At 37.8% G+C, this 25892-nt stretch overlaps 1 protein-coding gene across 1 annotated transcript; it reads left to right on the top strand.

Moving 5' to 3' along the window:
* Positions 1-4229: 4229 nt before the first annotated feature.
* LOC124159698 (carbonic anhydrase 2-like) lies at positions 4230-18164 on the top strand. Its single transcript, XM_046535607.1, has 7 exons — positions 4230-4362; positions 9364-9438; positions 10432-10608; positions 11308-11452; positions 13117-13222; positions 16310-16540; positions 17982-18164. The coding sequence occupies exons 1-7, from the start codon at positions 4230-4232 to the stop codon at positions 18084-18086; spliced, it is 972 nt and encodes a 323-aa protein (XP_046391563.1). The 3' UTR covers positions 18087-18164.
* The last annotated feature ends 7728 nt before the right edge of the window (positions 18165-25892 follow it).

Below are 25892 nucleotides of genomic sequence, written 5' to 3' on the forward strand. Positions count from 1 at the left end.
AATTTGTAACTAATAGATCTTTTCAATTGGTGTTCATAGACGCGAGTTCGCATCTCGCACCGATCAAACGATTTATTAATGAAAAATTACATCTTTTGCTCCCTTCGAAATTTGACCTCAGAGTATTTTGTGATTTTCTCCCATGCAACGCTAGTAATCTCAGGTACTAATTCACTAGTTATCCTCGAAAGAAATGGGGAAAAATTTGCCCATAATTTTTAAATTAGTCCATTTTTGATAAATTGATTTCCTTCCCAAATATTTTCGCGAAGGCAAAGGGTACCTAATGACAAATAAAGCTTTGCTTTGCTTTATTTGTTATTAGCTTCCCGTTGATTTTTGAGTTAGATTTTTCCTCAATACTGAACTTACTTTAGTTAACCAAAAGTTTATCTTACATCGTAAAGGTATAGTGGACGTCAGAATATTTTCCAATAGATGACATTTTTGCAATTTATCGCTCTAATTTGAAATCATTTAGTGTTACTGATTTTCGTTGGAAATCATTTTTAAGATTTGATGAAAGATTTGTCATCAATACTAAAATTATATTCCCCTGTCCAATTTTTGCGCATGTGTTTACGTCATATCTTAATGACAGATCAACACTAGAAGTTTTGCAAATATGTGTGAACTTATATAATACAAAGGTAATGATTTAGTTTTGGACGATATATTCGCTTAGGCTGTACCTTTATTAGGTAAGATGAAATTTTGGTTAACTAAAGTCTTCGATGTACAAAACTATAAGGCGTTGCATCGCATTATTCATTTTTTTCCTCGTTCAATAATAAAAACTGCGTAAATATCATTCGCTATTATACCTTGGCATACTTTACACTCAATGTTTCATAAAATATAACGTGCTTTTGTTTACCAAATCGAAATTTCATATATTTTAGCGTAACAAACAAAGACTTCAGTATATTTTTCAAATATTTCTATCCCAAATTGAGAAATCGATATCGGTAATGCGTGTTTTTTAAACTGATCTGAAAATTTTGAGGCGCAGTAACGCCATTTTCGCGGGGTACAGCGCCATTTTTATACTTAGCAAATCGAAAGAGCCACCAGAAAGCAAATCGAAAGATTCACCAGGAAAAATCAGGATAAAGTACACGGCTGAGTTCTCGTTTAGGCAGATACAGCAAACCCTACTTTAAATTATATATTTTATTAATGCATTTGCTTTCGCATTCTCATCATTTTCTTTTCCTATTCATAGCTACCTATGTGCGCAAAACTGATAAAAGGTTTTAAAATTCATATTTGCACCCGTGTTTATAAGAAGTCCTTTTCATGGTGATTGTTATAACACTTATTTTTCTCTACTGTACTCCAAATTTTCTGATTGCTTGGGCACTCCCAGTGAGTTTTAATATATATTCACTTCTTAGGCGGACGCTCGACACATCCTATTTTCCTCGATTTCCTGACGCTTCTAATACGTTTGCTAACATATTTTAGGGTTTATCGAGACAATAAACCTATATATCGTAATTATTTAAATCTTATCTCAGAGGAAGTTCAGAGGAAAATTTTTTGTTTGAGAACAAAAAACTTAACTACTGATAACAGTGTACTCCATGAACCGTCTATGTTGAAAATGATAACGGAAGTTTTCAATTAGCAATCCGTAATGAAACCAGACCAGTCGGGTGAAAGTGATGCGTCTTCTTAACAATATCATTATTGATGAATATGACATAATAGTCATATACTTTTTTGCTACCATATGAATGAATATGGTTGCATTCGTAACCATTTTTATCGAATATAATAGTTTTTGGCTAACAGGGCGAAGAAGTTGAAAATATTGCTGGTATATCTCCCTTAAGCTCTGTTGCCAAATAGTTTTTGGTTAACATATACATGACTATAATTGCATTTATAGTAATTTTTATCAGATATAATAGTTTTTTGGCTAAATATCTAAGATGTTGAAAATATTGCTCTGATATGTATCTCCCTTTAGCTCTGATATCGTCCATTACTAAAAAATACAAGAGATAAGAGGTGAACTGTGTTATAATCGCACTACCAATAGTACTGAGTAATTACGAACGGTCAAAACGGGAGAGGAAAAAGATGGGAACTAAGATCGGCCAGAGATTAATATGGAATTGGAATGCATTGAAGATTATGTAATGCGCCTCTATTTTGGTGATAAGCATTATGTACGCTGTGGGAACGAAGGTATACTTTGCCATACCTTAGGCATGAATTGTTTCTCGTTATCATGTTGTTCCTACGATCTTGACTACCCCTCCGGTGAAGGCTCGCTTAGAGGTCAAGTCTTTCCTCAATCTCTTGAGCTATTAATGATTAAAGATTAAAGTGTCCTAATGAGGTGGAACTGAAACTTTGGAAAAATAAAATAAAGTTAAAATTTATAGTTTTTGCCTATTTCTTACTTTGGGTTTAAGGATGTAAGTTTACATTTTGTACATAATTTTTTTTAGATTTTCAAGTGTACTGTATCGCCCCTTGGAGATCGCGCGTGGGTGCCACGAAACCCATTGTAGACACTACTATATGGTCTGACCGACAAAGGGAGAGTCCGAAGTCAGGGTCTCAGAATTCAATCAAACTCTGCCGTTTTATAGTCCATCGGGCGCTGTTCTTGAATCACCACCAATAGATGTTTATATAGCAAAAATTTTAAGCAAACAAAGCATTTAAAAATTTACAGGTAAAATATATTCCATTCAGTACAAATTGTAATTATGTATAACCGAGGTTTAGTGCGTACGGTGTGCGATTTTATTGTATACGGTGTGCGAGTTATTAGTCGACATTTCAGCACAATGCGGAAAAGATGAAAAAGAAATGACGAAAAAAAAGTGCCCCGGACATGACTCAATCTTGGGACCTTGGTAAGGTTGGTGGTTTCTGACGATACTTAGTGGAATTTGCTGAACATTTTGGATGAAAAAAATTGAACTTTGTTTTTTCACAGAATTTTTATCGAAACACTACTATGGTTTCGACGCTTTTAGCTTTGTTAAACTACGTTTTTTTCACACAATTTTTATCAAAAAACTACCATGGTTTCAACGCTTAACGTCATCTTTTGGTCAGGTATTCTTCGCCTTGGTAAGGCATTCTTACATCGTAACCACTGAATCTGTCCGTCCTTTAAAAGGGTATGCATTTCACCTACAAATTTTTTAATGAATTTTTTTTTCAATCTTGGTTATATAATGTGATATTGGTTACATGGGGGGTGATTCGAGGACAGCACCCGATGGACTATAGCACTGCAAAGTTTGATTGAATTCAGAGACTCGAATTTCGGACACTCCCCTTGCGAGTCTAAACGTGCAATTTAATGCATCACCCAAAAATTACTATTAATTAGTAGTAAAACCACTATTGGTTCGACTTTATTTTACGATACATGATGGAAAAACATGGTTAATTGAACTTAGTATTTTTTCCCCCTGCACTTTTCGTAGTGGCAACAATTTGTTGGTTACAGCGCGCTTTGAGGCATGACATCAGATCGCTAAAATATTTTAGGATTTATCTTGTCAAAAACACATACATCGTAATTATTTAAATCTTACCTCAGAGGAAGTTTAAAGGAAATGCTTTTTTATGGTTGAGAAAAAAATCGAAAAATTGATTACAGTTTACCCTAGAAACCCTATTGGTTAAAAATGATAGCGGAAGTTTTCAGCTAGAAAATCGTCGTGAAATCAGACCAGTCTAGGCTTAGATATTAATTACATTGATGGTGCTATACGCCGAAACGCATTGTAAATAATTGTCGCCATTGAACAGAGTGATCAGTGCGAAAAGCTTTAATTATTTCATTTCAGCCGACACACCGTCAAGTGCTCGCGGGACAATGAGTATACATCTCCCTTCAGCTCTGATGTCGTCAATTGCTAAAATGAATATTCAAATATGCCCATTTATCACACCAATACGACCTGGCAGTCACCGATATCGTCGGAATTCCTTCGTAAGTTGTCGAGTAGCTGGTTTCGAAGCTTGGGCCCTTCCCGATTGGTCAGCGCTTCAGGTTATTGGGATGATTAACTTATCTATGTCCATGCTAGAATGAAGTTTAACCAGTTCGAGATAGGGTGCGCCGAACATTGAAAAGGCAGGAACAGCAGTCGATTGTCACAGTCCCCTCCAGTAGCTCAGGGGAGTCTTACAACTTTGTGAGGCCGCTGTGTAATTGGCAAGACCGCTGAACACCCGAAGTGGGCTCCAACATGATCGGCAAACTGAGGACTTTGGCACTGTTGGTGGCGCTCGTCTGCGTGCTAGAGACCCATGGCTCAGAAAACGACGTGGTTTCGGAATTGCCGAATGAGATATTTGACGAGCCAGGATTACCGGGCGCTGGTAAGTCGTCTTCTGCTGTGTCATTTCTTCGAGTACTCAGAGCCGGCTCTAGATATTTTTCTAGTGTAAGCGAATAACATTCCACCCACCCCGTCTCAACAATAACCGGAGAGGCGGTAGGCATAGTGCTGAACATTGTACTGAGCACTTAGGTGCCCCCTTTTGCTTGGCGGCCAACGCGGCCGCGTACTTTGCTTAACGCTTAAACCGGCCCTGCGAGTACTGTAATGATTTCTTTATCCGCCCCACTATCATCCTTTTTATCGCCGACGTTCGTAGTACCATCTGATGATGACGCTAAGACGTTGAAATCCGGGTCGTGTTCCAGTTTTATTTATGCGGTTTAGTAAAAGTTTCCTCGCCTAATAAATTTTGTGATGGAATACCACAAATTTTCCCAAGATCGTGTTTTATTCTTCCTCCTTTTTAAATTATATCTGACCACTTCCTTCTAACTAATGCATGTGATGAAAGGGAATAGGCCCTATTGTGAGTTGAGATGGATCTCATCCTGATCTCCTCCAACAGTTTCCTTTCCTAGGCCACCTTGTCTCGGATTTTCTCATTCCTTTTTCTCTCAGTTAATGTAGTCCACATTTTCCTTCGCCTACATATTCATAACACCTCCAGCAGTGGCATAGCCACGGGGGGTGGTGTCTGGGTTACAATTGAGCCCCCCCTCTTGAACCTTTATTACTTTATTTTATATATTATATACTTTATTTTAATAAATACTGGTACAAAATTACTACTTTTGAGCCCCAAAAATCACGTTTTCAGCATCAAAACTGTCAAAAGTTTCCGGGAGAGGACCTCCTTTGCCCTGGGGTGTTTTCCATACTCCCCGGAAGGGCCCCGAAATCTCCGGTAAACCCCTCCCCATTTCAAAATCCTGGCTGCGCTACTGACCTCCAGCCTATTTCAATCCTCCTTTATGAACACGTTTCCACACGTAAAATCGCTAACCTCCACATCACACTCTTTTCAAACGTTGTTTTCACAATTTTATCCTACGGTCCTCTTATTAGCTTTTTTCCATTCATTAGAGGCAATGAGAGGAACGTCGCCTAAGAGCGCACAGGAGTGGTTGCCGAAGACGGTGTCGCGTAACTATCTACCATACCTGGCGAAAACAAATTCACCGTGGAGTTCGCAAAGGGATATTACATCAAATACGTTGGATTTAATGATATCAAGATTAGTTTTAGCTAGTAAAATACATAGTCTGCCTACAGCACTGGCCCCCTGAGCATGCTGTAAAACAGCAAGTTATGCTGTTTCTTTTAGATTCGATTCTCAACAGCCAGCCTCGTTACGACGCATTTCAGCGGTGAAGTTTGAATTCAGCGTATCAAATCGCTACGGCAATGGAATTAAAGCGCATTATCAGTTTAACACTAGAACCGCTGAACTTTCCAACCCCACCAAAACCGCGGCATGGGACTTTTTTGTCCCATCGACAAAATACGTTTATCCTGTCATGTTTAAGTATAATTGACGGTTTTTTTGTGGTTTGTGTGAACAAAACACGTGTTAAGGTAATCTTTAAAACGTTTTATTAAGTATAACTAGGAATACAGTAAGCTTATTTTGACAGCAAAAGTGTTGTTTGTCAAGAGGGGCTCAGCGCCGGGCAGAGGTGACGCGGCCGGCGCTGCGTGAGTAGGCGGTAGGATTTATTTTTGATTTTTGGCACATACACTAGTGATAATTATTGCTTTAAGAAAATGTGTTATTTATTTTATTTTTTTACATATTTATATGAGTAATAAAATAAGTAAAATGCAGTTAGAACCTTGTCACTTTCCCAACGACTTATTCTCAGACTGACATGGTTCTAAGTGCACTTGAACCTCAAACTAAATAGAAGGCCAATTTCAAGAAAAGCTGTCATTTTTAATCCTACTTTTTTAGATAGCTAAAACCAAAAACATTTTTAAAAACTAAATTGTTGCCTATAAATATAGTATACAACATTATTTTGTACTCTCAAACCAAAAAACTTACTGTACATCACACTTGAGGTCTTGAAAATCGTTTACTTGTAGGCCTATATGGTTACCTTTAAAAGACTAAGTTAAAGGTACACAATTAAACTGAAACTCTTTTACGCATACTATCTAATTTATTTTTTTAAGAACAAATTAAATAAAACACAGCATAAAAAGATGCACAACATCAGTATGGACCATAGTACAAAAATAATCCTAACTTTTTTGCTTACAAGCATCATGTACTCTAATCAAATCTTTAAAACCACTTTGAAATAGACCCTATCCTGCAGTGGCATAAGAGGCAACATGTTTTTGATGTCTTTTTTCTTCAAATCGCTTATATCTCCTTTGTTTTTATCAACTTTAGGTTTTAAGTTGAACACCCTAGTTGTAGGCACATTTGACTGTTTACTCTTCGGACTGCAATTCCTTTTAGGAGTGAATTCCTTGCACTTGAGGTTCCCTAGGTTCACAGGTTCAAAAACCAAATGGGAAGTCTTGAACTCAACCTCGTGATAGGTATGTGTAAAATGTAACTGAGCAACTTTTGTGAACGGTACACTTTTGTAGTTCATCAACTTTGAAATTCCTGAAAAGTCTTTAAAGTCTGATTCTTTCATCTGAATTATTCGGAACGGTTTTTTGACGATAGCTTGCTTCAATACTCTTATTAAGCTGACTGGAGAGTTAAATTCAGATTTTTTCATTGCTTTTTCTATCAAACTATGAGCATTATCTACCAGCTGAACGCATGAATGTCCTGGCACAGAATACTTCATAGTGGCAGAGTTTATTTCCTCATGTTCCTTAAGGAAGTCCATCATGGCATAGGACATCATCGAATTTCTGTTTTAGGGGGCACATGAATCTGACCATGTAGTCAAGTTTGATAAGTTATTATCTTCAGCTACCACATTGAGAATCTTTCTTCCTGCACTTGCGATGTCGTTGCCCTCCCTACCAGCCATGGCTTCTGTCCACAGACCTGGTTTGTAACACTGTTCACAGCTATCATGTTATGAACATTTAATTTCCTTGAATAAAAAAAGAGCTTATCGCAGCTCGTGGGCAATTGATGACATTTTCTAAGTCAAAAAATAGAACAGGAGTTTTAGAGCCTTTATCTTTTTTGGCTTCTTCACGCATTGCGGTTTTCTCATTCATATGGGCATTATACTCATCATTTAGATCTACAGATAATGTACCAGTTTTCTCTGCCATTTTGAATTTCTCACACAAATCACAGCGGTCGCTTTTAGGTTGATGAAAATCTACGTTGTACTCCGTAACAAATATTTTGTTATGCATGGAGAGTTTGACCGGGACACTTGATGTATCGTTACACTTTTCAAGATAAAGGTCATATAATTTTAAAATACTCAAATTTAATCCCAAATATTCTCGTTTGGTTCTAGACCGACAAAAGTGAGACGCAACCTTTGGGATGCTTTCAATATGTTCCCGAGCAAAAGTAGGCGTAGTTCTACTGCTGCATGATTGACCTCTTTTATCTGGTTGAGGCGTTTGTTTCTTTGTTTTTGGACAAGTGTGCATTGTAAACAGGTTTCTGTGATATATCCAGAGTGCCAAGATAAAAACTCTTACACACCTGAATCTTCTGTCCATGCACGGTAAAATAATATTTAAAGGAATATTCCCTTTTTTATCTGTAACTCTGTCGGATGGTGCAATTATAAAATGTCTTTTTTCCTTATATGGTAAAGCATAGTAAGACGTGTGGAGTTCTGCACGTTCAGTATTTGAAATGTTAGTGCTGCACTTGAACTAACATTTGAAGCAGTCTTTTAAAGTTTTTACGGCCTTTGAACTTACAGCCTTACCTCTTCGACTGATGTAAGACTCTCCGGATTGGTGTTTCTGTTTCCTGATGTTAACATCCATTTTTTTGGAGTTGCAACAACTTTACGTGGTTTTTTTATTTGGTGTGTCAGGTGTCAAACAGTTATTTGGAGGTAGTATCACATCCCTCAAAAAATAGCAAACTATTTTAAACATAAAAATTGAGAAGAAGATAAAACATAAAAATTTAAACATGCAAGCAAAATTATCATTGTATGTGGCCGGATATTTCCTTGATGTTGTATATTAATTAGGCACACAATAAAATATAAAACACAATCTTACCTGGATTTGGATAAAATTGTAAATTCTTCATCTGAATCATCTTATGATGTTGGTAATGCATAATCATCTTCTGAGTTGTCACCAAACAAATCACTCATGCTGCTCAAACTAGCATTAGACATTTCGTCACTTAAGTTGTTGTTAAATGCTGCATTTGGTATTTTACTGTCACTTATAACTTAATGCTTACTTCAATGCTTACACCAAGTAATAAATAAACAAACAAACATAACATCTCGTTACCATAACAAACTAAGACAGAGTTTCTTTTCTTTCAATTTGATAAGCTGACCATATACCACCAAAATTGTTCAGTTGGAACCTTGTCACACATAGAGGAATAAAAACCGATGCAATACATAGAGAAACATAAACTTAGTTATATCGAGTGAAAACACCAAATTTATCAAAAATGTTAGTTAGAACCTTGTCAAACCAAGGTAGCGATTTGGTCGATAGTCAATCTTCTCTGTTCAATATTTCTTGACCCGTGTTATCGGCATAACCATTGATCAATCAACCTGGCGTAACCAGCGAGGGGCGGCCCCTACCCCCCTAGAAACAAAAATCGGAAATGTCTTTAAGGAAAATAATATTTTTTCAAGCAAATAATTTTAAAAACTACAAAAGAGCTGTTACAGTTTCCTTAAAATGATGATTTCATTCACCTTCTCCATGCTTAAATCTTACCTACAACTTTGGACAACCATGGCTTGCCCCTCCCCAAGTTTTGATCCTGGGTACGCCCTTGTAACCATTCTCAAATATCTTGGGTCACCTAATGTAAAAAAGCAGTGGTATAAGTAAAACTGAACCATGAAAGAAACCTTCTAATGCACAATTCTTTTTTATTCGTTCGTAGGTAATGATGGGCAGGTCCGCGCCGATGCAACCAATTCCTCCTCTAGTCCTGACTTTGGATACAGGAGAAATAATGGTAAGTTCATGATCCTGATATAATTCGTTGTCTCAGGCTGTGGCTTCATGGAATCGACTTAACGTAGTGAAAAGTGAAAAAAATTGTAATTCTACATGAATTTATTAAAGAACGACCTAGTAACCTATAATAAATTTAAATAAATTCATTTAATATGATAATTGATATGATGCATTAAAATTGATAATTAGGTAGTACTTTGAAATTCATGCGGAATTCTTTCTTTTTTTAAATACTTTTCATTTGGGTGACCTGACGGCTGGATTAGTTCGGACATAATCTCCTTTTTAGATGTTAGTCGGGTGTCCGGGCGGATTTTAAGCGTCGGAAAACGTCCTCCTTTCTAGTCATTATGATCATAAATATATAGTAAATCTGTTGATAGCCTTTCCGAACTTCTCGAATATTTCTTCCACATATCACGTCACAATGAAAATGCAGAAAGGGTACTTTCTCTTATTTCATCTCAGGGGACTGATGAGATAAATAATTAAGCATTGCCTCAGAAAAGGGACTCAAAATGGTCAAATACAATTTAAAACGTGTTCTTGCATGGAATTTCATAGTTTTCCGTGAGGAATGCCAATATTGCTTGAAAAAGTTAGATCCACAAAAAATATATATTAAAGCTTAGTGCTAATAAATTTTTATTACTCTTAATTATGCAATTGTTATTTTTCGAGTATACTAATTTTCCCCTCTTTGACTTCCTTTCTCAGAGAGTGCTGTCCTTTTTTCATCTCTTAGCATTTGGTCACCCTTCTTTTAAATATCATCATCTTCACTTGGTGCTTATAGTTAATCAATAACAATATTTATTTTTACTAATTTACAACGGTTTTTTCAATGGAGGCACTGAATGATATTCACAATAAATCACTATCATAACTGTAATCATATTTTTACCTCGACTAACTCCTCTTATTTTTATTACTTTTAATAATTTTAATATCGACTACATTTCATCCCATTATTCCTTTTGATTCTCTGTAGGTCCCGATACCTGGCCTGAAACATTCCCTACGTCCTGTGCTGGCAGGAGACAGTCGCCGATAAACATTCGCCTCAATAGAGCGGACTCCGCTTCTTCCGAAGAGCGTAGGAGACTCAGGTTCAATAATTACGATGTCGTTCCGTCGCAGATGTCTCTAAGGAACGTTGGCAGTACCGGTACGTACCCAATTTTTTTTTACCGATCCTCTTGTAGCAATTTATTCTCGGGTTTCTTGAAAGGGTGGTGATTTCATCAAATACCGTCGATTCACGGGCTACTTCCACCATTATGTTCAGGGTAGAACGTGCAGCCAAGACTTTGCCTGTGTATACGCCATCGAGCTCAGTTTAGGTAGCCTTTGATTGAATCTACATTCTACCCTCAAGACGATGGTGGATTTAGCCCTCGAAATGTGGGTATCCAAATTTTATAAACACGCGATGGCAAACCCGATTATTTATTAATCTTATCTTACAAACCGTGAGTCTTAAGAAATACTGAAAATCATTCATAATTGTCTTGAACTCTGTCGCGGAGTATACTGTTATGCACGTATGTGATGGAAGATGGAAATCATATGTTTCAATTCTAATTTCCAAGTAGCTCATCACTTCATTAAAATTTGATGCCAGGAAGAAGAAGTAGGGAATAAATGAATGAATAAATACATTAATTTACACCGCATCGCAGGATATGATGCGTGTAGCACATTGTAATAAAAAGTAAGTCACTAGAACTTAATAAAATAAATCACATAACAGGTACACTCACCCAGGAAAAAAATTGTCTGGGGCTTTCGAAGCTAATGGCTTCTTCATCAACGACTGGCTGGAGACTGTCCAATTCTCTCTTTTATATTTTTGTTTTTATTTCAGTTACTCTGACCGCGAACTTTACAGGCAATAGAAAACCAAGCATTTCCGGTTTTCTTCTAAGAGACAAGTATTTGTTTGCCGAGATTCACTTCCACTGGGGTAAAACTTCGAAGGAAGGCAGTGAACATTTGGTAGATGGACGTAGGTAAGTGTGCCACAGGAAATAGACGTTTCCTAGAAACAGTGAGGCCTTGATGAATTTATATTTTTTGTAACCGATTTCACGAAAACAGAAGATAATTTTTGTTATTTTCATCGCATTACCTATTTAATGACAAGATGATCCGAAAAAAATGCATAACAAGTTTCATTGCGAGACTAAGGAAACTATACTCAAGCAGCAATCAATATCCCAACAACACCCAGGCAACCTTGTATTTACATATGACATCCGTGCAATATCCATTCTAATCCAGTTAACGTCATATGTGTGAAATATCCAAAGGGCCCCCAAAGCAACGTTGTAGCGATGTCCAACGGTGGACATGGAGGTACACATTACAACTCTTAAATATCTTCACGACATCTAATGAGTTAATGGTTGTACTTATTATGGATTTTGGAAATCCCGATACGTATAGACAAAGCATGTGTGCTCTTCAATTCTATACGGAGCATACGTTACCTATGGATACTGTGTGGAATAACAGTTTTTTTTTTAATAATACGGATATTAACACTCGGATATCTATTTAACGTTCATTTTACAACTCGTCGGATACAAATGGGATACATTTGTAACGTTTTCAAAATATCCATCGTGTAGCTAGAACGCATTTTGGACATATCGACCATATTTAGATATCCAGTGGATATCGTCTGCTACTTGATTAAGTCATGTATTCCATCGCAAATTCTTTTAATTTATATTCAGTTATGCTCTCAGGCAAACCACTTTTTCAACACATCTTAAAATTTCGAGATTCATCGTTACGATTTTCTCAAGAATTGATAGGCTAATGTATATTATAACCATTCATATACCATTTCGAATCAACAGTTTAAGTTTCCCTAAAGGTGCATGTGAAGTATAATTTTTCATTCCAAATTACTGCCAATTGAATCAGTGCCGTTCTTGGAATATGGCTTCAATTACTGCTTTCATTTTAAGCAAAAAAAAACACCCCGTAAGAGAACCTACCTTTGTTATGAGTCAAAATCATAAATGCGGGGTTGCTAAGCTTCATTTTCAGTCATTGCTTATAAAAATCGATAGACTTTTATGGGCCCACTCTACGTAGAAAAAATAACATAGGTAGCTCATATTTAATAACATAATAGCCGGGGTGGGCATTATTTCAAATACACGACCTGAATGTATCTTGTATTTTCTATTTCAAGTAATATTTTTGGTATTTTCCATGCCAAAATAAAAACTAGATTTGTAAAATTCTTTTGAAGTAGCTCTGGTAACACTTCTGTGACATTATGCTTCAGAAATGACTTCGTTTTCGTTTGAATCGTTTTCTTCATGTTTACAGCTATCTTTAACGTGCCAATGCAGGTTATATTTTTATAGGATCTCTTAGTTTCCATACTAATGAATTTTGTATTCGAAAAGGTATTAAAAATACTATTCTTTAGTTTGTTTTTCAAATACCCCAGTCAAAGGTATTTTGTATTTAGCATTTCAAATATATTTGGAGCGGTGTTTTGAATTTCAAATACTCCTCATCCTGTATTCAGCCCAGCCCTGCATAATAGTTGCACCTCATAATAATCCGCACGCAATGATTTTTAGTTTGTGTCCTGGAAAATGCGTTTTAGGAATTCATTTATATTGTTCTATCATCGACTGTTTTCTTGCAGTTATCCTCTAGAAATGCACGTCGTTCACTTTAAGAAAGAGTATGGAACGGTAACTGAAGCAAAGAAGAATAGAGATGGCTTGGCAGTTATTGGATACTTCTTCAAGGTAAGACAGACGTGTTCCATCGGATAAAACTTTTTCGAATCTCTTCTTTTCGAATGGACTTCTACCTTAGATCATTTTCAGGCACTTTCAAAAGTTTTAGGACAAAGTTTTTGGCGCCACTTCTGCTTCTCCAGAAAATAAAGTTTCCCTTGCTCCAAGGGAGAAGTTACTTTACTATTGCAGGTTCATCATTATTTTTACATTTCCGTTGTATTTAATGAGGAATCCGCGAGCATTTCCTGTGTACTTGCCCCGGTTTCCATTCTTGGTGTGTATTTTACGTATTATTAGACACCTTTGTCCCAGTGGGCAACATGTGTTATTTCCAGGTCCGATAGAAGCGATAAATTAAGAGAGATGTTTCGCCGAACAGATAGATATGCGAATTCGTTTTTCCCCCGAACCATAAAGGACTTTAATAAACGCTAGTCCCAACCTCGTTAGAGCCCTTTATTTTTTTATTTTTTTTTAATAGCTGTAAACGGCTGGTGTCCTAACACCCTCTGCCATACGCCTTTCAGGCGGCTTGCGGGGTATTATGTAGATGTAGATGTGCTACAGAGAAGGTTGAGGGATCGGATCACAGAAGTGAGATATTTTAATGTAATTTTTTTCTTTGCTCGTTAAAGTTGTTTATATATTTACAGCTTACAAAACGTCGTAAAATTTGCTGAAATTGATTTGTACACTTTTTAACGGTGATGTGTTGTATAAAAGTTAGGGAAAGGGTGAAATAAGCCTTTTTAAGAATAGCTACATTTTAAGTGTCAGGGATTGGTAAAGGAGGTAAGTCGGCGGAAAATGGTGGAGAAAAAGCCGGCGATGGCGTTAGGGTACAACATAAAAACCGGAACAAGGAATCACGCATTTAATTTTATTAATTACACTTGTTATTCAGTTCCGATTATGCTCGGTTCAAGTTATTTGCTCGCGTTCATTTACCACGGTGCTACTTGCCTCGGTGTTGGTAGGAATTGGGCAAGGGATGACGTATCCTTTTTCAGAATGGCTACACTTTAAATTTTAGAGTTGGCAAAAGAGGGAAACCCAACAGTAAGTGTAAGTAACATAAAGAGTACGACCTTTTACTCTTTTAATAATTTCGTCTTTTTTTATTTTTCAAACGAATTTAGGACAGCATTGTCCTCTCTTACAATTAACTTGATTACCAATCACAAACATCCATGCCCTGGATGGTGGTCAATCCACCCAGGCGGGATTCGAACCCGCGACCTCTAGGTGAGCAGTCGGGGACTTTACCCCGGCGCCACCGAAGCCAGCCTTTTAGTGATTTTACGTGAGGAGTTCATTAACAACTTGGTTTTAGCTGATTGTTTTTTGGCTGAGCATACGCAGCGCGCCTCATGGAGGTGTAACGTTTGTGGCCCAGAGCAAGTTCCTCTTGACTCCCAGTGAAAAAGATTGGGGCCAATATTCCTCCCTAGCAACGCATCTACTTTTTAAATTATCGGAGGGTTTTTAAACTTACTACCCAACGAACCGCCACATGTGAAACATTTCAAAGTTTCTTTATGAAATCACAATGGAATGCCAAAGATAAACCAATTTTTGTGTTGTAAAATATGTGGATTCATTTCGCATGTATTAGAAAGTATAGAAATATTTGGAGATTTGAGGGACGACGAATTTAGAGATAGAAAAATCTATTTCGATTGAAATCGAAAATTGAGTATTAATTTTCAAATATCGGGGAAATGGAGATAGAGCCGTGATCTTCGAGTTACGATCCGAACTCGATTTCTCAACTTCGATCTTGACCATTTCGTTTGATCTCAGCAGCGCCACTAGCGGCCTATGATAACTTCATTCGTCACTTATGAAAGACTTTTCTCTAAGGCCGGTAAAATTGGAAAGGCACGCTCTCGATCATCAAGAAATATTTCGATCAGTTGGTCTGTCTAACACTTTTTGGCGAAGCCGATTTGTCCCAAGCGGTTATCCTAAGACTATAATGAGCGTGGCGTGCATTTGTAAATTTTTACAATGAAAAATTCATGCATGTACTCTGAGAAGATTTTTATCTGCTACTCAAAGGTGTATTTTGAGCGTTTTTCGAATAAATAATAAACATGGTTTTGTACAACCTATTTTTTTAAAGAACCGTCGATTTTTCGATTAATCGATCTTTTGGTTAAAATGTCGTTTTTTGTTGAAAAGTCGAGCTTTTCGTTTCGACATAAAATTGGGTTTTCATTGATAGAGCGCATGACGACAGATTGTAGGGTTCTCGGTTCATTTCCGGGTGAAGGCTTCGGACGCCCCTTCGTGAAAGCTCACAGTACGCGAGGTGGTCCAGGGAAAGAAAATTTAATACGTGAAATTTACTCGCCTGAGGCTTAGTCCGGGATGAGCCCTACCATCACCTATTCAAGCAAGCCTAGGAGTGGGAGCACTAAATCAGTGAGTGAACTGTTCCAAAAAAAAATCTGTGAAAAATATTTGAACGTTCTGCGCAGTTAGGAGGGAAATTCACGCGTAATTTTCTTCTTTTCAACTTTCATCCTTTTTTGATCCATGTTTTCTCTATTACAGTCATTTTACACCCTGCCGGGACAAACCTATTATGATAATGATTTAAAATCTCCCAAACATGTACAATTATTAGAGCATGTTATAAATAGGGAAGCTCTAGGTAACCCCTAAGATCGAAACCTGGGTTGGGCTAACCGGATACCGTCCAAATATTTATAAGCAAAAGAATGAAATATTACAGTGATATACATGATGCAGTTTTTTGTAGAAGTACGCATACATCAGACTTCTGTTACAGAATTATTTTACAGATTTACGTTATGCATTCATGTTGTAAAAGAATTTCATGCACATTTTAAAGCAAAATTTCAATATCGTCATATTCAAGCAACCATTTACCAACCAACAACCAACTTCAAGCAACCAACTTTAAAAACATAACATTTTTTTACTTATGCCTTAGGTGGAAACAGAGTTCTCGGAACTTCCTTCGCGTCTATCCGATGTTTTTGGATGATGTTTTCCTCAGCTCTGGGAGTGTGCGGAAGTCTTCGCGTGAACTCGAGTCTATAATGTCGTCGTTATATTTTCCAGTTGACACGACGGGACAGGAACCGTCTGCTGCAGAGGCTGATCAGGAAATTCGACGATGTACAAAATCCAGATTGCGATCCGGTGTCCATTAATCCATTCGCGCTGGAAGACCTTGCCCCCCCTTTCTGTAAGAAGTTCATCTCTTACCGTGGGTCGCTGACCACGCCACTTTGCGACCAAGTTGTTCGCTGGATTGTCTCTCTGAAGCCTCTCCGCCTTACCTCAAGCCAGGTAAATATTATTTGCTTGTTTTTTTTTCTTAATCTGAGTCGGTATTTTTTGCTGCAATTTACTTTAGAACTTTCTCTCATTATTAGGAATTAGGGATGAATCGATTCCACTTTTTCTCGATTTTGATTCCAATTCCGATTCTTTCAAATCGAATCCCGAGTCAGATTACATCTATTCTTATTCATATTAACAGGTTGGATATTGATTTGTCAGTAGAATAGTTTTTGCATAAAATTTAAGAAATGAATGGAATTAAATAAGAAAAACAATTAAGTAGCCCAAAAAGTATATTTATTGCAAATTGCGAATTAGTATAGAAGTGATATATCCTCAGATTTAATAAAAATAAAAAAAGCTTTAGCTGTTTCTGGCATAAATTTTCAAGTTAATAATGCACAGTGTACTATGGCTCACGTGTGTGGCGGCCTTTATGCCACAAGCTTATAGTCTATGTTCAAAATATTTATATTCCCGGAATCGGTTGAAACGAGAATCGACACTTGTAATCGACTCATCCCTACATAGAATGCATATTTAACGAAACTTGAATCCGTGTGTAAAAGATCAATTTTTGTTGTCTAATTTGTGGATTTGTTTGTTCGGTAGCCATGCTCTACGTTCCTTCCTCATTTCAACTTTCGTAACCAACGATTTCATCTTCATATTTTTTCAACTTTTTTAATCAAAGCGGGTACATTTTGCAGTAGTTAATCTATTTCGAAAGCTTCATTCTCTGTCACGTAATATTTTTCGAAAATATAATCAGTGGTTATATGTCCCATAGCCGCGGTCCGATTTGATTTGTAAGTTAGTTATATATGCTCCATATATATGTGCTAAAATAAATGAAGTTAACGAGCCTCGATAGCTCGCAAAACCTGAATTTGTCGTTCAAGATTCGACATTTCTCAGGACATTAATAACTGAGAGTTTTTTATTGCTGAGTAATGTCTTGGTGTTGTGATTCATTAATCATATACAGGTAATAAATAATTACTCATAATGGAGTAATGCATATTTAATATTCCAAAAATTGGATCGCGCAGTTGCAGGTTTACTTCTTAAAAGTATCCACTTGTTCCTTTTTGAGCGTGGCAACCTTTCTCTTCAGCGAAATTCAGAACCATTTACAGCGCAAGGCATTTCTTTTACATAGGCGAATCATTAGCAGCGTTGCCATTGTGCCGAACACGCCGGAAGGCCGTTCAGGCTCTGGTTAAGAAAAGACATAAAGGTCAAATAACACTTTTGTAAATTGTGGTACCTCAAAGTTTCTAATATATACGTTTGTAACATAAATTAAAATTTTTGAAAAAAATGTATGCAATAAATAGCAATAAAAACAGTAATATTTCAATTGTAAAAAAGTTAAGTAAAGTGCGTTCCGGCACTGCTATTTTTGCCATGACATCACTGTTCATTAGAGATTCTCTTATTCCAGCTTCCTCCATTCCGGAAGTTGAAGGACAACGATGGAAAATTCCTTGTCAGGAACTTCCGCCCACCCCAGCCTCTCAATCGCAGGAGAGTGATTTTGGTGCACTAAAGGAGTCAAGAGAAAGAAGTGATTCTTAACGGTCTTTTATTTGATGTAAAATCGCGAAATAAACAAATGCATCCATAATTACGTGCTTAATCGTATTTTTTTAACCAATTTACCACTAATCGTATTTTTTGAACCCTTCGTGGTCATCAGTGGCATGACCAGGTGGACAAAGGATAATCTTCATTTACTGTCCTTGTAAAAAGGCGAGACACCCGAGTTTGAAATGCTTTAACGGGGTGATTGCTCAATCCGTCGCAATGAAATTAACAGGAAAGAAAGAAAGAAAATGTTTTTTCTATGCATTCCCATTAACTTAAACTACCCAGGCTTGCATTTTCAATTTCTTCGAAAATCGTAAAAAAAACATAAAAATCGAAGCTGCCGAAGGTCTTGGTAACGGCGACGCCTGGCAAACCGAAGGTCTAGGGTTCGAGTCCCGCATGGGTAGGCTGTACCTATCTGGGGCATGGGTAATTGTGATAGTCTTAGCCTCCGCTGCGAAGGCCTAAAATGCGATGTTTTCGGGTCGTTGAAGAATAAAAAAATAGAAAAAGTTACTGTTTTTGACGCTCCTACACCTGTATTTTCATTTTGATCGCTATTTTCCGAAGAGCTTACCAATGTGATGAAATGAGAAGCCATAATTTGGAAGGAAGTACTCTCATAGATTCATTTATCGAAGCAGAATAGTATTCGATGTAATGTTATAATAATTATTAAGAGAATTCTACCGGATAAGGTAGGTTTATGTGAAGTATTTTGCAGATAGCCCCAGCCTGTCCCCCCTCAGACTTTCCTCTTGAATTCACAACAAAGCCAACTATCTTTCATTCTATCTATAAATCCTTCCCTTCCTTCTCCTACCTCTCTTCGCTAAAAAACTTCCCTGTTTAACTGTTTTTGACACAGGTACCTTTTCCACTTCGTACTCGTTCCATTCAGACCTTCTGTCTCCTCCGTTTATCATCCACCTTCCTCTTCTCCCACGATATGTCCAGCACTTCGTTGTACCTCTCCCTCTCCGTTCGCTTCATCTACTCTGTATTTAAAATCTTCAGAAGCTCACAATGGGTATTGTGATGCATTAACTGATGATGAATTACGTCTTGTAGTATATGTCTGCAAATGACCGTCCGCAGACCTATACTCCAAGACGTAATTCAGTATTAAATAACAAAAGCAAAATAAAAGAAATCGATGTATTAACCCCAAGCTTCTCTTATCGTTTCGGCTTCCCTCCATAATAGATTACACAGTAAGTAGTAAAATTTTTGATACTATTTTCCCGTACCAGAATTGACGATGATGACTCAACACTCTCCTACGATTCCCTGTTTTCCTCAGTTGTCGAGTTTCTTCAGGGTTCAATCAAGCAGCCATCATCTTTCTTTTCGTCAGCTTGTCTCTCAAAATACTTCTTCATTGGGGGAACCTTATGCCCCTCCATGCACTTACACGCAAAAATATCGCATAATTTAAAATGTTCCTTTAAAATTTTTTGAGTCTTATACTTCAATAAAACCCTACTTTTGGCCAATTACGATTTTCCGTAAGTTTCAGTACTTCCTGTGGTACCGCTAAATCCATTTAGTCACAGCTGTCGGACAATACCGGAATAGAAGTGCATAACCTAAGTTACGAAACCTTCATAGCCACTCGAGAGGCGTCTTCATAGACCGTAGTCTCCTTTCCTGCGTGCGGAGATCTAAAAATATTTCATCACTTATCTAAAAGTTGGTAACATCGATTTGTTTTTACGCCGACGAGGCGCCAAATAAGGGACAAGTCGTCTCACTACGCATCGTTTTTTACCTTCTACCATCTTCTGATTTATATTATCAAAGATAAACGACCTCCTAGCAGCATGCGCGGGATGAATTTAGCTGTATTAGAGGCGTGGGAGGGGGAGAAGCGAGCGTGGAGGGGAAGGAATCGGCCTGCGGCTCTGGTATCCGCGACGCTGCGTGGGCGTTGGAATATTTTCTTCGCGGACGCGGACTCAAATTAGGCATTTTGTGGCTAAACGGTGGCAGATACGTCAAAATGCACGAAATTTTTGCCCTAAAGACCAGTAACTCGGCAAAATCTATAGGAAATGACCATAAAATATTATATTTTTCGAATTTTGACCCTCCCCCCCTAAATTGCATTTGAGCGAGGGTCAGGGGTTCACGTACAGGTCTCAAAATTTTCAGGCCTTATTTTTGATCGGTCCCACAACTTTTTTTCATTGGGCCAGATGGATTTGAAAAAAATCGATTTTTGCGATCCGCCCTATTACACAGGTCTGCGACACATTTTTTTCAAATTTAATACGTGATTTTTATAGTGTTTTCAACAATGATTTCGGTAAAAATAGTGAAAAAATTCCATCACGCGAAGTTATTTCACAAACGGCTTGTCTAGTTTTAGCTTTTTACGCTATTTTTGTACATATTTCAGCACTCTAGTGAGTTTGAATTTCGGTTTTTATGATCTCCATAAACTGTTTTTAGCCGTTTTTATACCAGATGTACGTCAAATAAAGAGTAATAAGGAGAAACCAGCAGTATTTTCATGTCAGCACTTGTCCTTACTGTCCCCCCACCCCCCCCCTCCACTTGCTGACTCACTGCGCTTCTTTCATGTCAGTACCAGTATATCGCGCTTCCTCTTCCCCCGCCCCCAGATATTGTCCTTCAGTTCACAACACCTCTTCACTTTGTGCTGTTCATGTGTTGTTGTTACTAGTGCTTTAAAGTAGTGACCGTTTTCTTGTCTTGTGAAGTTGTTCTATGGACATTGGACATTGCCTACCAGAGGATGAATAAACTCCCTAGATTGCTAATGCTACATTTGTGGTAACTATACCCTTAAAAAGCAACAAAGAAACGTTTTCGATTTCGTTGAAAAAGCCTAGATATTATATCGCCTACTATGGTATAAAGTTAGGTGTTCAAGATGAGCCTTGGGCCCCACACAAAATTTGTTCAGTGTGTGTCGAACTGAACGGAGGCAGTGGTGTCAAGGTAAAAAGCGGTCCTGCCTTTTGGAACAAAATTGGCTTGGAGGGAGACCAAAAATCATAGTGATGACTGCTATTTTTGTTCTTGCATTGTAAGAGGTTTCAATTTGAGAAACAAAAAGGATATTTCCAACCTTAACATTCAATTAGCCATTCACCCTGTTCCTTATGGACCTGAAGTACCAATACCTCCTCTCCAGATTATTTGGGTGATATACTTACATGATGATCAGGATCCATTGGCTCAGTAACGAGATGGTGAAGAAAAGAGTGATTGCTGCGATCCAAGCACATCCGATCCCATTACATTCTCACAATCTAAACTGAACGATTTCATTAGAGTCCAACGCCTTTCTAAAGAATCTAGAGGATCTAGATTGAAAGATAAACATATGTTGGCTCCGGGTGCATCCTTTTCTTGGTATCGATTTAGGGAAAAGGAGAATTCGAAAAGGAACCTTTCTTCTCTCAAAAGAATGACATGGTGTTTCGCAGTGATGTTCCTGAACTTATGACACGTTTCAAAATAGAATATGCTCCTGATGAGTGGAGACTATTTATTGATTTTGCAAAAAGAAGTCTTAAAGTAGTACTTCTACACAATGGCAATAAGTATGCTTCTCTACCAGTTGGACACTCGGTTCACTTACAAGAACGTTACGAAAACCTTGAACTGGTTTTAAGCAAACTCTGCTATTCAGACCACAAATGGACACTATGTGGTGATTTAAAAGCGATCTCAATTCTCCTTGGTCGGCAAAGTGGCTATATAAAGTTCCCTTGCTTTCTCTGTTATCTATACAGTAGAAAAAGAAAGCAACACTACAAAAAAAAAAGCTTGGCCCTTGAAATAAAGGTTACTGGTGGGTTTGAAAATATTGAGAGGAAAAGCCTTGGGGATCCCAAAAAAGTGTTACTTCCACCACTACACATTAATTTGGGACTAATGAAACAATTTGATAAGGCATTGCCAAAGGGGAGCTCTTCAGATATCTTTGTGGGCAGTTTCCTGGTATATTCGAGGCGAAGGTAAAGGAAGGAATATTTGTCATAAGAAAACTAATGACAGATCCCAACTTTGTGAACAAAATGGAAGCAAAAGAAAAGGCAGTATGAACATCATTGAAATTAGTTGTTACTGGTTTCCTAGGAAACGAAAGGGATTCAAGCTACAAGACAATCGTCGCAGAGCAGCTTGACAACTTTAAGAAGCTGGGCTGTAACATGAGCACTAAAGATTATTTTCTCCACTCACATCTTGACTATTCCCAGCAAAGCTTGGTGATGTAAGTGAAGAGCAGGGCGATAGATTCTACCAAGACATCAAAGAAATGGAAAGAAGATATCAAGGAAGATGTAACGCCAAAATGATAGCTGACTACTGCTGGATGATAAAAAGAGATGATTCTCAACGAGTCCACAGCCGGACAAGCAGTAAAAGAAGCTTCGACAGAAAGCGAAGCCATTATTATATGGACTAATGAACTTAAAGAGAAATGGAAGTGTACTGGGAATGTAGTTTAGAACATGATTTATAAATAAAATAAAATTTTATAGAGTTGGAAAAAATGTGAAAATTGCTTACATTTTGTTATTATACCCAAGCATACTCCCTTCTTTGTGAGAAAACCTGAAAACAGCGCTGAAAAGTACACAAAAGTCAGTTATCAAATTTCAAACAACTTCTAAAAAAATATTCTTTTGCAGACCTGTGTATTTTTGGAGGTTAACAATACACGAACGCACGATTTGGACTGCTTGTGGCATCATATGCTCAGTAGTCCATACCACCTTGTCCGGTTGTGTCCACAAATATCAACAGAAAAAATACATAACAATCGTCCATATGCTTCATAATATGAGACACTTTTTGGGCCCAAAGGTGTATAACAATGACTTTCGCCAATTGGAATTTTTACCTTCTTTAGAAAGCAATTTTAGTAACATACAAGTAAATAAAAAAGAGACAAATGCGATTAGTACATGAATTATTTAATAATTTCTTTATTTTATTTTCTTCCATCACTAAAAATTCCGTACCACCAAAATGCATCTTCAGAAATCCCGAAATTGCAGGAGTATAACAATATTTGCCATAAGGACTGTCAATCCCTGCAAGAAATAACGATTATCATCAATTACATGGGTCTTTAAGTTGTAAATCAAAGAGTAAATAACTGATCCATACCGAAACGAGTATCTTGTTCTCCAGGGCAAAAAATCCACCAGCCGAGAACTGTAAGTGGGTGTGACGGAGTTGTGTGCTAAATAACCTAAGCTAAATGAAAAAAAAAACATTGAGCTCGAAGATGTCTTCAGTTGGTTATTTTTTTCATTCTCAGTTACACACATACGAGAGAAAATAGAAGTAATAACCTCTCTTTTCACAGAATCATCTGTGCTCTGAAGTAAGAGTCGCGAGAGATGCGTCGAAGCTTTCACAGACTTGGAGGAAAAGGGTCACAGCGCCGTGAAAGAAAAAAATAACATCGTTCAAGTTCCATAAGTTGAACATAAAAAATACATGACAATCGTCCATATGATTCATAATACGAGTAAGACTTTTCTTCAAACATATCCGTAGAAAGTAACGCTTATCTTGACTTTGAGAAAGGTAATTTTCCAAGACCTAAGTGGTTGAGGACCAGGGAATGACGATTACACTGGGGAACAATTTTTAACTTATTTTCTGTTGACTTCAATTTTTGAGCTTTTTGAGATTTTAGCCAGTTAAGCTACCGATGCGTCATTCTTCCCTCTGGATATTTATGGCGGGTGACTCCCGTAAAAGTAATCACCGTAGTCCCGGTATACTTAAGATTAGTCAAGAGCGAACGTCTCTATGTGTTCTAAGTCCGGGCCTGCTCTCCCGCTGTGGCGCTGTGCGCACGATGCTTGTGGCATCATATGCTCAGCAGTCCATACCACCTTGTCCGGTTGTGTTCACAAATATTCACAGGTAAGAATGACGCCTCGGTCGCTTAACTGGCTAAAGCACTCGACCGGAAATCGGGGGATCCGGGTTTCGAGATTTTGTTATAATTTAAGCCTAAAATCGAGGGGGCTGCAGGCTCTAGTGGATGCGTTAGACGAGCGGTGCGAGGATTATGGGATGAGGATTAATCACAAGAAGACAAATTATCAATCCATTCGACCAAAATTATTTTTAATTCCTTGAAATAATTTGGCCGTAGTTATGACGCTCTTCAGAAACGGTAAATTATGAGCCACAAAAGGAAAGGAGCCAAAAGTTGGCGTATGAATAACTAACAAATTTGGATACACAAGGACCCGGAGAAAAACATAGACGTAGAAAGTAATAGACGTACCTCATCTTTGATCCCTTGGCATAACTTGACGATAGATAGAACGTTCGTCAAACACGGTAAACTATAAGTCAGAATAGGAACGAAGACGTAGAATGGCTGGCGTAAAGCACTCTTTGAAATGAAATACTCGATTGCCGTGAAGAGTCTGTACGCAATATCAACCAGAGTAGAAGCGAAGTTAAAAAGGGTGCATATGCCAAAGAAATTGTTTACATCCTTGGACAGCGTGAAGAGGCGCAGACTTTGCTGAGAAAGCCGGGATATGGCTTCGCATTCGCTCTTTCCGCCATCGCTTGTCATTCCGACTCGATCATTTAAAACGAGCTTGCTTCCATCATCTCGCACCAAATATCCCAGTACTTCGTTGAACCAAGCGTAGTTCACCAAGAGTGCGTGCAATATAGTTACTTGCAAAGCGCTGACGCCCATGGTGATCACAATGCTGATCACGAAGGAAATTCGACCAAAGAACTGTTTTGGGTTCTGGAGTATCATGGCCAAGCCGCAAGATAACACGAACGTCACAAGACCGACCTGACAGTAGTTAGCCCGGCGGATTGTCACCAACTTGCATGCCGGTATACCTACAGTCGACGAAGACAGACCGAAATCACTGGTGCACGCGATTCGTGCTAGAAGGTCCCGGATTTTATTCTGCCCGAAGGCGGTCGTAAAGAAAGCTACGAGGAGTGACAAGCTGTTGAAGATTATCCAGAAACTGGACATAACCACGGGGAGGACCGACGTGAAATCTAACTGGTAAATGGTAGACACGTTCGAAGCCAAGTACACTCCGATGAACATCGCACGCTGGATGAAACCCAACGTTGAAGAGATACTCTTCGTACCTTTTGATGTTTTCGATTTTGCAGGTAAAGAGGCGACGCCAAAAATTCGACACAAGGTCAAAACTGGTCCCATTGCCCAAGTAATGTCCTCATCATTCTCCATTCCCATTTTATGCTGGAGCTAGAGCTTGCTTGAAAGCAATGGAACTTAGATGTATTATAATTTTTCACAGAAAGTGTTCTTGATGCGATTAAAGAAGGTTATCCGAGCATAAAAAGTGCTGGAAGATATAATGAGTGGCGTCCAAATCGTTAAGAAATTATGCCACACTCATACGTACTTACGCCCGAATGTGAATCCTAGAATATTCCACGCAGATCTTCGATGCTTAAATACTGGGACGCCTTCATGGTAGAACCATTCATAATGCCGGAAAAATTATTAAAGCCATTTGTCGAGGTTTTCAAAGAATAAGTTAGATAAGCAAAGTGATTTGAAAATAACGTAAACTGTCAAGATATTTAGATTGAATCGTGGGATTAATTTGCAATACCCTTCTCAAATCATCCATTTAACACACTGTCTTGTCTTGTATACTTAAATTTTTTTTTTTAGTCTTACATAATCCTGCTGCCTTGTTTCAATGGCGCGGTTTGCAAAATTACTTAACTGCCCGAATTCCAC

The sequence above is a fragment of the Ischnura elegans genome, chromosome 5, assembly GCF_921293095.1.
Source record: "Ischnura elegans chromosome 5, ioIscEleg1.1, whole genome shotgun sequence".
NCBI classification, from domain to species: domain Eukaryota; kingdom Metazoa; phylum Arthropoda; class Insecta; order Odonata; family Coenagrionidae; genus Ischnura; species Ischnura elegans.